The 14,480-nt window shown below is 44.8% G+C and overlaps 1 protein-coding gene across 1 annotated transcript in view; it reads right to left on the minus strand.

Annotated features, from left to right (window-relative positions):
• Positions 1-14,250, minus strand: part of LOC144480752 (uncharacterized) — a 100,105-nt gene extending 85,855 nt beyond the window's left edge. Inside the window, 1 exon segment of the mRNA XM_078200331.1 lies at positions 14,053-14,250. Coding sequence (XP_078056457.1) covers positions 14,053-14,250 — 198 coding nt within the window.
• Positions 14,251-14,480: the final 230 nt, after the last annotated feature.

The raw sequence follows: 14,480 nt of genomic DNA on the forward strand, positions 1-14,480 counted from the left end.
GGATCTGTCAATCAGCCTGAATCAGCACCTTCAGGAAAATTGGAAGGATGAATATTAGATACAGCAGAGTGAGAATGGAGGGAGAGTGTGTGGGATGGAGATTCACAGCTTTTGTGGAATGAGAGGGGAAAGAATGTTCCTTAGAAACGAGAATTATCTGTTCTGAATTTCTATCTTGTACTGAGTGATGACTTTTGTAAACTTCTTTTACAGGATATCAGGTGATGAGGATTTACAGACAGAAATCTCAAACCAAACGTCCTGTCCTCACTCAATTCATCAGGATCTGATTATCATTGGCCTTTGAATCCAGAAGAAGAAATGTTTCTCTGTACCGTCTGCTGCAGAAAGTTTTAAACATCGATGTGAGTGGCAAATCACCGAGACACACACATACTCGAATGAGAGTGTTCCAGTGCACTGACTGTGGAAAGAGCTTTAACTAGTTACACAGCCTGAAAAAATATTACAGCATTCACAGCGGGAGAGACTCTACTCGTGTTGTGTGTGTGGATGAGGTCTCAACTTTGAATCAAAACAATTCTGTGATTTCTTTTATTCATTCGTGGGACATGGGCGTCGCTGGCTGGCCAGCATTTATTACCTATCCCTAGTTGAGTCAGAAGGTTTTTATTTTAGTTTAGTTATGGCATCATGATCGGTACATCACAGAGTACATATGGGAGAAGGAAAGCAGAGAGATTCAATGTAGAAGTATTGAACAATCTGGAATCAGTGCTTATAAGAACATAAGAACTAGGAGCAGGAGTCGGCCCTCTGGCCCCTCGAGCCTGCTCCGCCATTCAATAAGATCACGGCTGATCTTTTTGTGGACTCAGCCCCACTTACCTGCCCGCTCACCATCACCCTTAATTCCTTTACTGTTCAAAGATATATCTATATTTGCCTTAAAAACATTCAATGAGGTATTTATTTTGTTTGAGACTCTCCCACTCCTGAAAATATCTCACCATCTACCCTGTCGAGCCCCCTCAGGATCTTATATGTTTCAATAACCCCTTTATCTTCAAAACTTCAAGGAACACAGACCTTGACAATTTACTCCCTCTTGAGAGGACAACCCTCCCATCCAGGAATTAGCCTGGTGAATTTCCTTTGGACGATGTCCAATGTTACTATATCCTTGTTTAGGGAAGGGGATCAAAACTGTATGCATTATTCCAGGTGAGGCATCACCAACACACTGTACAGTTGCAACAAAACCTCCCTGTTTTTAAACTCCAACTTCTTTGCAATAAAAGCCAAAATGCCATTTTCCTTCTTACCTCATGTGGGACCTGCCTGCTAGCTTTTTGTGATTCATGCACAAGAACACCAAGATCCCGCTGTACTTCACTCACCGGCAGCCTCTCTCTATTTAGATAATCATCCTGTTGATTCCTCTGACTGAAATACATGACCTCACACTTCCCCACTTTAAACTCCATTTGCCAGGTTTTGAAGACAGAGGGGTGACTTTATTGCATCTTCCCCAACTCTTGACTCATCTTTCCCAGGCCCTATCCCTGTAGCCCTACATTTTTACCCCACTAATCTACCTAATCTACATCTATTGGGACACAAAGGGGCAATTTAGCACGGCCAATCAATCTAACCCACACATCTTTGGACTGTGGGAAGAACCTGGAGTACTCAGAAATCCACACAGACATGGAGAGAATGTGCATACTCCACACAGACTGTCACCCAAGGCCGGGATTGAGCCCGGGTCCCTGGCACTGTGAAGCAGCAGTGCTAACCACTGTGCTGCCGTGGTGCCCTTTTTAAATAAACTACAAGTACAGATTTCTCTCGATCTACCCTCCTTCTCACATCCTCAAACAATTCAAGCAAATTTGTCTAACATGATTTATCTTTCATAGAACCATGTTGACGAGGTTTGATGATATTCAGCTTTCCTAAATGATTAGCTATTTGCTCTTTGATTATTGACTCCAGCGTCTTGCCAATAATAGATATTAAATTAACTGACCTATAGTTCCCTGCCTTCTGCCTTCTCCCTTTTTGACCAAGGGAGTCACATTGACCGATTGCCAATCTTCTGATACTCTCCCGGAATCTAGCGAGTTACGAAAAATTTCAACAAAATTCTCCACAATCTCTTCAGCAACCTCCATTAAAAGCCTAGCGTGCAGTTCATTGGGTCCTGGTGACTTGTCTTCCCTTAGCCACTGAAGGGAAAGGAAGTGAGCCCAGTCTGTATATTTCAGACATTTTTGGTCCAGTCATATAGACATATATCTGTCTGGCAGCCTGCATGGAGATTTCCAGCTCTGTGTCCAGGGCAGGATGTGGAGATGCCGGCGTTGGACTGGGGTAAGCACAGTAAGAAGTCTCACAACACCAGGTTAAAGTCCAACAGGTTTATTTGGTAGCAAATACCATAAGCTTTCGGAGCGCTGCTCCTTCATCAGATGGAGTGGTCTCTGTTCTCCAACAGTGCACAGACACAGAAATCAAGTTACAGAATACTAATTAGAATGCAAATCTCTACAGCCAGCCAGGTCTTAAAAGGTACAGATAATGTGGTTGGAGGGAACATTAAACACAGGTTAAAGAGATGCGTATTGTCTCCAGACAGAACAGCTGGTGAGATTATGCAAGACCTGGGGCAAGCTGTGGGGGTTACTGATAATGTGACATAAATCCAACATCCCGGTTTAGGCCGTCCTCATGTGTGCGGAACTTGGCTATCAGTTTCTGCTCAGCGACTCTGCGCTGTCGTGTGTCGTGAAGGCCGCCTTGGAGAACGCTTACCTGAAGATCCAAGGCTGAATGCCCGTGACTGCTGAAGTGCTCCCCCACAGGAAGAGAACAATCTTGCCTGGTGATTGTCGAGCGGTGTTCATTCATCCGTTGTCGTAGCGTCTGCATGGTTTCCCCAATGTACCATGCCTCGGGACATCCCTTCCTGCAGCGTATCAGGTAGACAACGTTGGCCGAGTTGCAAGAGTATGTACCGTGTACCTGGTAGATGGTGTTCTCACGTGAGATGATGGCATCTGTGTCGATGATCCGGCACGTCTTGCAGAGGTTGCTGTGGCAGGGTTGTGTGGTGTCATGGTCACTGTTCTCCTGAAGGCTGGGAAGTTTGCTGCGGACAATGGTCTGTTTGAGGTTGCGTGGTTGTTTGAAGGCAAGAAGTGGGGGTGTGGGGATGGCCTTGGCGAGATGTTCGTCTTCATCAATGACATGTTGAAGGCTCCGGAGGCGATGCCGTAGCTTCTCCACTCCGGGGAAGTACTGGACGACGAAGGGTACTCTGTCCACCATGTCCCGTGTTTGTCGTCTGAGGAGGTCGGTGCGGTTAAACCAGTTATACTGGTTTTAACCAGTGGTTAAAGAGCTTTAACCAGTTACACAGCCTGAATAAATATCACACCATTCACAGTGGGGAGAGACTGTACTCATGTTCAGTGTGTGGACGAGGCTTTAACTGATTGTCCAAATAAGACAGAGGCAAGGACACCTGCATCATGGAGAAACCATGGAAATGTGCGGACTGTGGGAAGAGATACAGATCTCCATCTCTGCTGGATGCTCATCGGCGCAGCCACACTGGGGAGAGGCCATTCATCTGCTCTCAGTGTGGGAAGGGATTCACTCGGTTATCTACTCTGCAGACACACCAGCAAATTCACACTGGGGAGAGATTTGCTCGGTCCTCCAGCTGGTGGAGACACCAGCGAGTTCACACTGGGGAGAGGCCATTTACCTGCCCTCAGCGTGGGAGGGGTTCAGAGTTTTATTCTTGCTGCTGAGACATCAACAAGTTCATGAGTGATTACATGAGGGTTTGGATTCTCCTCTTATTGTTTCTGCTCTCAATTCCATCCAGGACTGGATTTTGTTCATTCTCACAGTTGGTCAATGGGGAGGGTCAGAGGGTTTCTTTCTGCTGGACTGGCCGGTCTCACGACTTTGCCTCCAGTGGGCTGATGCTCTTTGAGTCTTGTTGCAAATACCTGGTTTCAAATTTCACGAGGATCACAGAGTGACAGGGTGTTAGGAAGTTCAGAGTTATTTAGTCACTATTTCTGTTTGCAAGACCCCAAATGCCCATCCAATTTCCTTTGTAATTGTTTATTGTCTCCAGTTCCTCCTCCCTCATAGGCAGCGAGTTCCAGGTCATTACCATTCGCTGCATCAAAATATTCTTCCTCACATCACCCCCCTGCATCTCTGGCCCAAAACCTTAAATCTGTGTCCCCCTCATTCTTGTCCCACCAGCTAATGGGAACAGCTTTTCTTTGTCCACCTTATCTAAACCTGTCCGAATCTCGTCCACCTCTATCAAATCTCCCCTCAACCTCCTTTGCTCCAAAGGGAGCAACACCAGCCTGACATTGACAATAAAGAACAAACTAACAGAATATGTTACTGCCTGAAATCAAATGGGAATGTTTAATTTCTGTTTTAAAGATATTGTAAATATATTGTCCTGGACAATAAAGGAATTGTAATAACTCACCTTGGGTCTGGGTAAATGGAATATATCAATCTGATATCCACCTACAGTCTCGTGAAAGTCTGGAATTGTAGCTGGAAATCCCTCCCTAACAGCACTGTGGATGTACTTACACCTCAGGCATTGTAGCAGTTCAGGAAGGCAGTGTTGGGGTCGACCATGGCCAAGGCAGCTACATACAGCCACATATTCTGTTATAACTAAAGGACTGCAGATTGAATGTGAGGCATTATGGGACTGGACTATCTTGACCACATTCCTGTGACTGCTCAGTTTCTGCAATCACGGACCATTAAAGCTGCTCAGCAGGGCCCCTCTTATCAGCACACAGGCAGCTGCACTGAGTAACCGACTGCTAACGGAATAGGCTGGGATGTGGTGGAGATCAGAAAGTCCTGAGTATAGTGAGTCATTGTGATGTCACAAGGTCAGTTGTTATAAGGTGCCTGGTCCACATGATGAGATGGTCCAGAGCTGTCCATGAGCTGATCACACAGCCACATGATGCCTAATAGTTAGCTTGATTGGATACGTCTGTAATCGATTCATATTGTGATTAGTTTGTAACCAGCCGGAATGGGCTGCAGTAAATGAATAAGAATGTGTGATTTTCTATGTTCAGGGTAGAGGTTGCATGGTGAGACCAGCGACTTGCTCCCCGCCTGCTGTAAAATAAAGACCATTTGATGATTGGAACAGACCTGGGTGTCGAGCAATTTGTCTTCAATCATTCTTCACTAACGCGGCCAAGTTTTATACCGTAAGATATATGAGCAGAATTAGGCCATTCGGCCCATCGAGTCTGCTCCACCATTCAATCATGGCTGATAAGTATCTGAACCCCATTCTCCCATCTTTTCCCTGTAACCTTTGATCCCCTTACCAATCAAGAACCTATCTATCTCTGTCTTAAATCCACTCAATGACCTGGCCTCCACAGCCATCTATGGCAATGAATTCCATCGATTCACCACCCTCTGGCTGAAGAAATTCCTCCTCATCTTGGTTCTAAAGGGTTGTCTCTTTATTCTGAGGCTGTGCCCTCAGATCCCAGTCTTTCTTACTAATGGAAACATCTTCCCCATGTCCGCTCTGTCCAGGTCTTGCAGTATTCTGTGAGTATTCATATTGTTGGTTCATTGTTTTTCAGGGGCGGGTAATGAATGTGTTCAATATATACCGACATATCTTATCTTTTAATCTATCCTGGGAGAATGTTTAAAAACTTCTGGTTTATTCTACAAGCAGTGCTATTTCGCGGAAGAATGCTTCTCAGGGGACCACCAGCAGGATAATTACCCATTTCAGCAATGCAGTTGTTCATCTAAATGGACGTTTGTCTGTTAAAAGGAGGTGCCCTGGGGTTTTGCTAAAAGGATTGGAATGTGGGTTCAGGAATGCTGGGTCTTGTGATGATGGGGTTAATGGGAGGAGTGAGGCGAGGTTTGGAGTTTAGCTGGAGTTCTGGTTGAAGACCCGAGCTTCTGGAAGCTGTTCTGAAACTCCCTTTCTCTCTGAAAGCTCCTAGATTGTCTGCATGTATTGTAGCCAGTATATTGGTAGCATAGAGGACAGTGAAGAAGGTTATCTAGGATTGCAATGGGATCTTGATCAAATGGGCCAGTGGGCTGATGAATGGCAGATGGAGTTTAATTTAGATAAATGTGAGGTGATCAAACCAGGGCAGGGTTTACTCAGTTAACAGTAGGGCAATGGGGAGAGTTATAGAACAAAGAGATCTAGAAGTACAGGTTCATAGCTCCTTGAAAGTGGAGTCACAGGTGGACAGGGTGGTGAAGAAGGTATTCAGCATGCTTGGTTTCATTGGTCAGAACATTGAATACAGGAGCTGGGACGTCTTGTTGAAATTGTACAAGACATTGGTAAGGCCAGACTTTGAATACTGTGTACAGTTCAGATCAACCTATTATAGAAAGGATATTATTAAACTAGAAAGAATGCAGAAAACATTTGCTAGGATGCTACCGGGACTTGATGATTTGAGTTATAAGGAGAGGTTGGATAGACTGGGTCCTTTTTCTCTGGAACGTAGGAGGCTCAGGGGTGAACTTATAGAAGTCTATAAAATAATGAGGGGCATAGATCAGCTAGATAATCGATATCTTTTTCCAAAGTTAGGGGAGTCTAAATCTAGAGGGCATAGGTTTAAGGTGAGAGGGAAGAGATACAAAAGGGTCCAGAGAGGCAATTTTTTCACACAGAGGGTGATGAGTGTCTGGAACAAGCTGCCAGAGGTAGTAGTAGAGACGGGCATAATTTTGTCTTTTACAAAACCTTTAGACAGTTACATGCGTAAGGTGGGTATAGAGGGATATGGGCCAAACGTGGGCAATTAGGACGAGCTTAGTGGTTAAAAAAATAAGGGCGCCATGGACAGGTTGAGCCGAAGACACTGTTTCCATGCTGTAAACCTCGATGACTCTATGATCTGTGTTTGTTAACTGTATTTAAAGTGGGATTTGAACCTCTGAATGGATGTTGCTAAGTTAGAAATTAAATTGTTTCCTTTCATTTTAAGTATTGTTCAGCTGTTAATTGTTTACGTTGTTAGTGTTGTATTTAAACAGTTGTGAATAAAGTTTATTTTAATATTAAAAAATCCCTATTTTCTCATCACTCCTGGAGCAAAGTCTCCTCTCCTCATATTTTTCCCAAAAAGAAAAAATGTTGGTGTCTCGTCTGGCTTCCTAATATAACTTGGAGTTCCGGCCTGGTATCCTAACAATGGTTACAGAGTGACCAAGGCTGGGAACTAAATATTGCAGAGTATTTGACACTTTGAAAAGATAGGAAGCTGAGAAAAGGAGGTGGGGTAGCTCTGTTAATGAAGGATGACATTAGTACAGTAGTGAGAGATGTCCTTAGCTTGAAATAGCAACACGAAGGATCAGACTGGGTAGACATGAGAAATAGCACAGGAAAGAGGTGGAAGTGGTCCCTCAGCCTCCTCACAGTAGTTACCAGTCGGACAGGGTGTACAGGACACTGATGCAGACTCCCTCAGAATACACGGCGTGCAATAGTTAACATGGCCTGAAGAGTAAGAAAACATTTTGAAATGATCAAGGCACTGACACAAACCCCATAGACAAACGGACTTTAAGACAATGAAGATGGACTGAAGCTGAAAGGAGTTTTGGATTGGGACAATTGAAGGCTCGGGAGAAATAATACTTCATAACATTTATCCACAAGATGGATCCAGGTGAATGGAGAGCTGGAGAATCTTTTATGTCCACACAATCTACTGCATTGATTAAATGTACTGACTATAACTCAGAGTGGATCCCTCTCTCCGGGAATCTTGTTTGTGGGGTGTAGGGAGAAAGGGAGGAATGTTGTCCGCCCACACCCTGTAGGGAGGGGGATGTAACACCACACTAAACTGTACTCTGGAAATTTCCAGTGCCCACCATGAACCCACGCAGGTGGCATCCCATGGAGAACGGAACACAGTGTGACCACCCAGGAGCCTCAATGCCAGTACGGTAACACCCACTGCCCAACTCCAGGTTCTGCTTCCACCCACCAGGCCCCCCACCGACAATCAGACTTTTGGTAATAATCCACATCCGGCCTCCTCACAGGGAGCGGGTAGAGGGGGATTCCTAACCAGCTAATAAGATTTTCAGACAGAATAGTAATAAAGAGTTAAATAAGACCATAAGATATAGGAGCAGAAATAGGCCGTTTGCCCCATCGAGCCTGCTCCACCATTCAATCGCGGCTGATATGATTCTCATCCCCATTCTCCTACCTTCTCCCTGTAACCGTTGATCCCCTGATTGATCAAGAACCTATCTATCTCTGTCTTAAAGACACTCAATAACCCGGCCTCCACAGCCCCATGTGGCAATGAATTCCACAGATTCACCACTCTCTGACTGAAGAAATTCCTTCTCATCTTAGTTTTAAAGGAGCGTCCCTTCACTCTGAGATTGTGCCCTCGAGTTCTAGTCTCTCCCACTCTTGGAAACATCCTCTCCACGTCCACTCTATCCAAGCCCCTCAGAATTATTCTTGAAACTAGTTGATAGCTCACAGGGGAATAGACTACACATATGTGTATGCAGTAAGAAGATTAAACAATTACAATTTGAAAACATATGCTGATATTTTTAAATGTATTTTGAAAATGTTCTAAGTATTGCTCACATCACCCAAAAGCAAAGATGCTGCAAAGTATGATGGTATAAGCTAAAAGTTCAGAGCCAAAGGCCTGGGATCCCTTTAGTTAGCAGAATTTATATCAGAAAGTTTCTTATGAGGGAACAGACATTGAAACTTTATGAAAAGAGATATTCATTGTCTGGACATAGAATAGATATGTACCTGGACGCAGGAACATGTGTCTGTTCAGTTTGGCAATGAGCCGGTGGGAACATTCACTTTGACCTCGATGATGAGCGGTTATAGTTACTTAGCAATAGGGATGGGTTCAGCCAAGGTGGGGGTTAGCGTCTGACATTGAATGGCTAATGAGATATCATTATGCTGACTGGCAGAATGTGGTTGGCTGGGGTACTTGATAGAGATTTATATTGATGTGTGTATACTAAATGTAATTGATTTTAAGCTAATATAAGGCAGGAATTATTGATAAGAAAATCTATAATTGATCTGTTTTTGATTGTACGTCAGAACCATCGGAGTGGTTTTTGCCGCTCTGGAGCTACTTAACCCTTTGATGGTCTCCGGGCAGCTGTTTGTTTGTTTGTTTTAAAATAAATGTTACATCTTTATACAGAGATACCTGCCTTGTGAGTTTTACGTTGTTTAAGTTAATACATAATTGGCCATCTCAAATTACCCCGCGACAGAGCGGGTGAGGATAACCGATGATCCAAAGGGAAACTTACTGAGATGCTGCTTCCCAACAAGAAGTGGATCCTGAAACTGTCGGAACATCTACTGGAGTTGAGGAAAGAAACCTGCGCTGCAATGACTGTGATAATGCTGACAGCCTTAGGGTGGAGTCAATCTTTATTTGGTGCAGATTTATTCACGGAGTGAAACATTACAGGTGTATACCTCTTAACTCCAGGCACCATCACTAACTGTCCCTTTATAGATCCAATCAATAACCTCCACATGTATGTAGTTCACCTTAATCGATACAATTAACACCCACAGTCAGAGCATCAAGAAAGGCTCCAATCAGTGTGACTGCTCTGGTGTCCCAGCAGCTCCGATGACCAAGTGAATCCCATCCACACACAGGGCGGGTGAATGGCCTCTCCCCAGTGTGAACTCGCCAATGGCTCAGTCGCTTGGATGATGTTTGAAACCTCCTTGTGCAGTGAGAGCAGCAGAACGGTCTCTCCTCAGTGTGAATGCACTGGTGGATCTTCAGGTCGGCAGAGTTTCTGAAACAACTCCCACAATCAGAGCATTTAAAGGCTTTCCCATTGGTGGGAGTGCGCTGGTGTCCCAGCAGATTGGATAACTGAGTGAATCCCTTCAGAGTAGGGGAATGGCCTCTCTCCCGTGTGAATGTGCTGGTGTATCAGCAGGGTTGATGAGTCATTGAGTCCCTTCCCACACTCAGAACAAGTGAACGGTTTCTCCCCAGTGTGAACTTGCTGGTATATCAGCAGAATGGAGGAATTACTGAATCTCTTCCCCCACACAGAGCAGGTGAATGGCCTCTCCCTAGTGTGAACTCGCTAGTGTTGCTGCAGAGTGGATGAATCAATGAATCCCTTCCCGCACACACAGCAGATGGACGCCTCTTTCCGCTGTGCCTGGGTCGATGGGTTTCCAGTTCACAGGGTGCATGGAATCCTTTCCCACAACCCCACATTTCCACCATATCTTCAGGGTATGGACGGCCTTGTAACTCTCCAGGATTGATGATTTGGTTCTCTGGATTTAGTTCTCCAACCTTCCCCTTTAAGGGAATATACCCTGACATTGCCCGCAATAGATTTTCCTTGAAGGTGGCCCATTGTTCAGCCATCAGCTTTTCTGCCAACATTTGATTCTTACTCACTCGATTCAGATCCATTCTCATCCCACCAAAGTTGAGGCTTTCCCTCAGGAGTTGCACTTTTGATTAGGGAAAGCATCACAGCCGTGCTGAGAGGGGATATATCCGAGGGTTTGGCCACTGAGTCTATATGGGTAGAACTGAGAAATAAGAAGGGGGAAATCACTTTGATAGGGTTGTACTATAGGCCCCCAAATAGTCACCGGGAAATTGAGGAGCAAATATGTAAGGAGATTACAGATAGCTCCAAGAAAAACAGGGTGGTAATAGTCGGAGATTTTAACTTTTCCAACATTGACTGGGACAGCCATAGTATTAGAGCGTTGGATGGAGAGAAATTTGTTGAGTGTATTCAGGAGGAATTTCTCATTCAGTATGTGGATGGCCCGAATAGAGAGGGCGCAAAACTTGACCTCCTCTTGGGAAATAAGGAAGGGCAGGTGACAGAAGTGTTAGTGAGGGATCACTTTGGGGCCAGTGACCATAATTCTATTGGTTTTAAGATAGCTATGGAGAATGATAGGTTGGCCCAAAAGTTAAAATTCTAAATTGGGGCAAGGCTAATTTTGATGGTATCAGGCAGGAACTTTCAGAAGTTAATTGGGGGAGTCTGTGGGAAGGCAAAGGGACGTCTGGTAAGTGGGAGGCTTTCAAAAGTGTGTTAACCAGGGTTCAGGGTAAGCACATTCCTCTTAGAGTGAAGGGCAAGGCTGGGAGAAGTAGGGAACCTTGAATGACTTGGGATATTGAGGCCCTGGTCAAGAAGAAGAAAGAGGCACATGACATGCATAGGCAGCTGGGATCAAGTGAATTCCTTGAAGAGTGTAGGGGGTGTAGGAGTAGAGTTCAGAGAGAAATCAGGACGGCAAAAAGGGGACACGAGATTGTTTGGTAGATAAGGCAAAGGGGAATCCAAAGAGCTTCTGCAACTACATAAAGGGCAAAAGTGTAACAAGGGAGAGAGTAGGGCCTCTTAAGGATCAACAAGGTCATCTATGTGCGGATCCACAAGAGATGGGTGAGATCATAAATGAATATTTCTCATCAGTATTTACTGTTGAGAAAAGCATGGATGTTAGGGAAGTTGGGGAAATAAATAATGATGTCTTGAGGAGTGTATATATAACAGAGAAGGAGGTGCTGGAAGTCTTAAATCGCATCAAGGTAGGTAAATCCCCGGGACCTGATGAAGTGTATCCCAGGACACTGTGGGAGGCTAGGGAGGAAATTGCGGGTCCCCTAGCTGAGATATTTGAATCATTGATAGTCACGGGTGAGGTGCCTGAAGATTGGAGAGTGGCAAATGTTGTGCCTTTGTTTAAAAAGGGCTTCAGGGAAAAGCCTGGGAACTACAGGCCAGTGAGCCTCACATTTGTGGTGGGTAAATTGTTGGAAGGTATTCTGAGAGACAGGAGCTACAGGCATTTAGAGACGCAAGTACTGATTAGGGACAGTCAGCATGGCTTTGTGAGTGGAAAATCATGACTCACAAATTTGATTGAGTTTTTTGAAGGGGTAACCAAGAAGGTAGATGAGGGCAGTGCAGTTGATGTTGTCTACATGGACTTTAGCAAGGCCTTTGACAAGGTACCACATGGTAGGTTGTTGCATTGACAAGGTACCACATGGTAGGTTGTTGCATAAGGTTAAATCTCACGGGATCCAGGGTGAGGTATCCAAATGGATACAAAATTGGCTTCTTGACAGAAGCCAGAGGATGGTTGCAGAGAATTGTTTTTCAAACTGGAGGCCTGTGACTAGCGGTGTGCCTCAGGGATCAGTACTGGGTCCACTGTTATTTGTCATTTATATTAATGATTTGCATGAGAATATAGGAGGCATGGTTAGTAAGTTTGCAGATGATACTAAGATTGATGGCATAGTGGACAGTGAAGAAGGTTATCTCCAATTGCAATGGGATCTTGATCAATTGGGCCAGTGGGCTGATGAATGGCAGATGGAGTTTAATTTAGACAAATGTGAGGTGATGCATTTTGGTAGATTGAACCAGGGCAGGACTTACTCAGTTAATGGTAGGGCATTGGGGAGAGTTGCAGAACAAAGAGATCTAGGGGTACATGTTCACAGCTCCTTGAAAGTGGAGTCACAGTGGACAGAGTGGTGAAGAAGGCATTCGGCATGCTTGGTTTCATCGGTCAGAACATTGAATACAGGAGTTGGAATGTCTTGTTGAAGTTGTACAAGACATTGGTAAGGCCACACTTGGAATACTGTGTGCAATTCTGGTCACCCTATTCTAGGAAGGATATTATTAAACTAGAAAGAGTGCAGAAAAGATTTACTAGGATGCTACCGGGACTTGATGGATTGAGTTATAAGGAGAGGCTGGATAGACTGGGACTTTATTCTCTGGAGCGTAGGAAGCTGAGGGGTGATCTTATAGAGGTCTATAAAATAATGAGGGGCACAGATCAGCTCGTCAATATCTTTTCCCAAAGGTAGGGGGCATAGGTTTAAGGTGAGAGGGGAGATACACAAAAGTGTCCAGAGGGGCAATTTTTTCACACAGAGGGTGGCGAGTTTCTGGAACAAGCTGCCAGAGGTAGTAGTAGAGGTGGGTATAATTTTGTCTTTTAAAAAGCATTTAGATAGTTACATGGATATGATGGGTACAGAGGGATATGGGCCAAATGCGGGCAATTGGGATTAGCTTAGGGTTTTTTTAAAAAAAAGGATGGGCATGCACATGTTGGGCCGGGGGGCCTGTTTCCATGCAGTAAACCTCTATGACTCTTTGACTCTAATGATCCCCGTTCTGGATAGTTCCTTGTCTTTTTCCATGGCCAATCTGAAACTTATAATACAATGGTCACTCTTCCCTCAATGCTCTCCCACTGATATTTGATCCATTTGGGCCAACTCATTCCCCAGAACCAGGTCCAGTAGTGCCCGTCTTCTTTTTGGAGCAGAAACACACTGCTGCAGAAAATTATCTTCAACACCTTCCAGGGACTCATGTCCCTCTTCTCCCTTCGCACCATTTGGTTTAGTAATTAGTCCATTCAAATGTTAGCCGGGCAACGATTGGGTTAAATCAGTCTCCATCGACTTTGTGATGTAAAAAAACTATAAGAAGGGCTTCACCGAGCACAGAGATTTGTCGAGGTTTTACATATTGCATTGACTGGTGCCATGGCATCTGGGGCAGAGCAGGGAGCATTTCCGTGGAGATGCTGCTTCTACCCAGAGTGTAATGGTAATGCTGCTGCACTTTGATACGACTGCTCAGACATTAGCCTGTGTCAGCTCTTATTGATACTGAATAAAATCTAACCACTGTCACCAATAAGGGTTATCACTGGCAATCATTTCAGAGTTTGGGAAAAGGGGAGAAAGGGTTAATTGACTTCCTGAACCCCATTTTCTAACATCACTGTGTCAAAAATAAAATCTCATCTCCCCCTCTGGCTCCTTTGTCAATTACCTTAGAGGGACTCACTTTCTGTTAAAGAGCCTGCCAATGAGCCCAGTCCTGGATGTGATTAACAGCAGCAATAACAGCAGAATCCAACCCCTGTGATCACTTGTGAACTCGTTGGTGTGTCTGCAGGTGGGATGACTGAGTGAACCCGTTCCCACACACGGTGCAGGTGAATGGCCTCTCCCCAGTGTGAACTCGCTGGTGTCTCTGCAGATTGGTTAACTGAGTGAATCCCTTTCCACAGGCAGAGCAAGTGAATTGTTTCTCCCCAGTGTGAACTCGCTGGTGTACCCGCAGATAGGATGACATTTTAAATCTCTTTGAGCAGTGAGAGCAACTGAACGGTCTCTCCTCAGTGTGAATGCGCTGGTGGGACATGAGAACCTGAGTGCTTTTGAAGTCGCTCCCACATTCAGAGCATTTATAGGGTCTCTCATTGCTGTGAGTGACTCTGTGTCTGCGCATGCTGGATAACCAAGTGAATCCTTTCCCACACACAGGACAGTTGAACGGCCTCTCCCTGGAATGTACTCGCTGGT

The sequence above is a fragment of the Mustelus asterias genome, chromosome 30, assembly GCF_964213995.1.
Source record: "Mustelus asterias chromosome 30, sMusAst1.hap1.1, whole genome shotgun sequence".
NCBI lineage: Eukaryota > Metazoa > Chordata > Chondrichthyes > Carcharhiniformes > Triakidae > Mustelus > Mustelus asterias.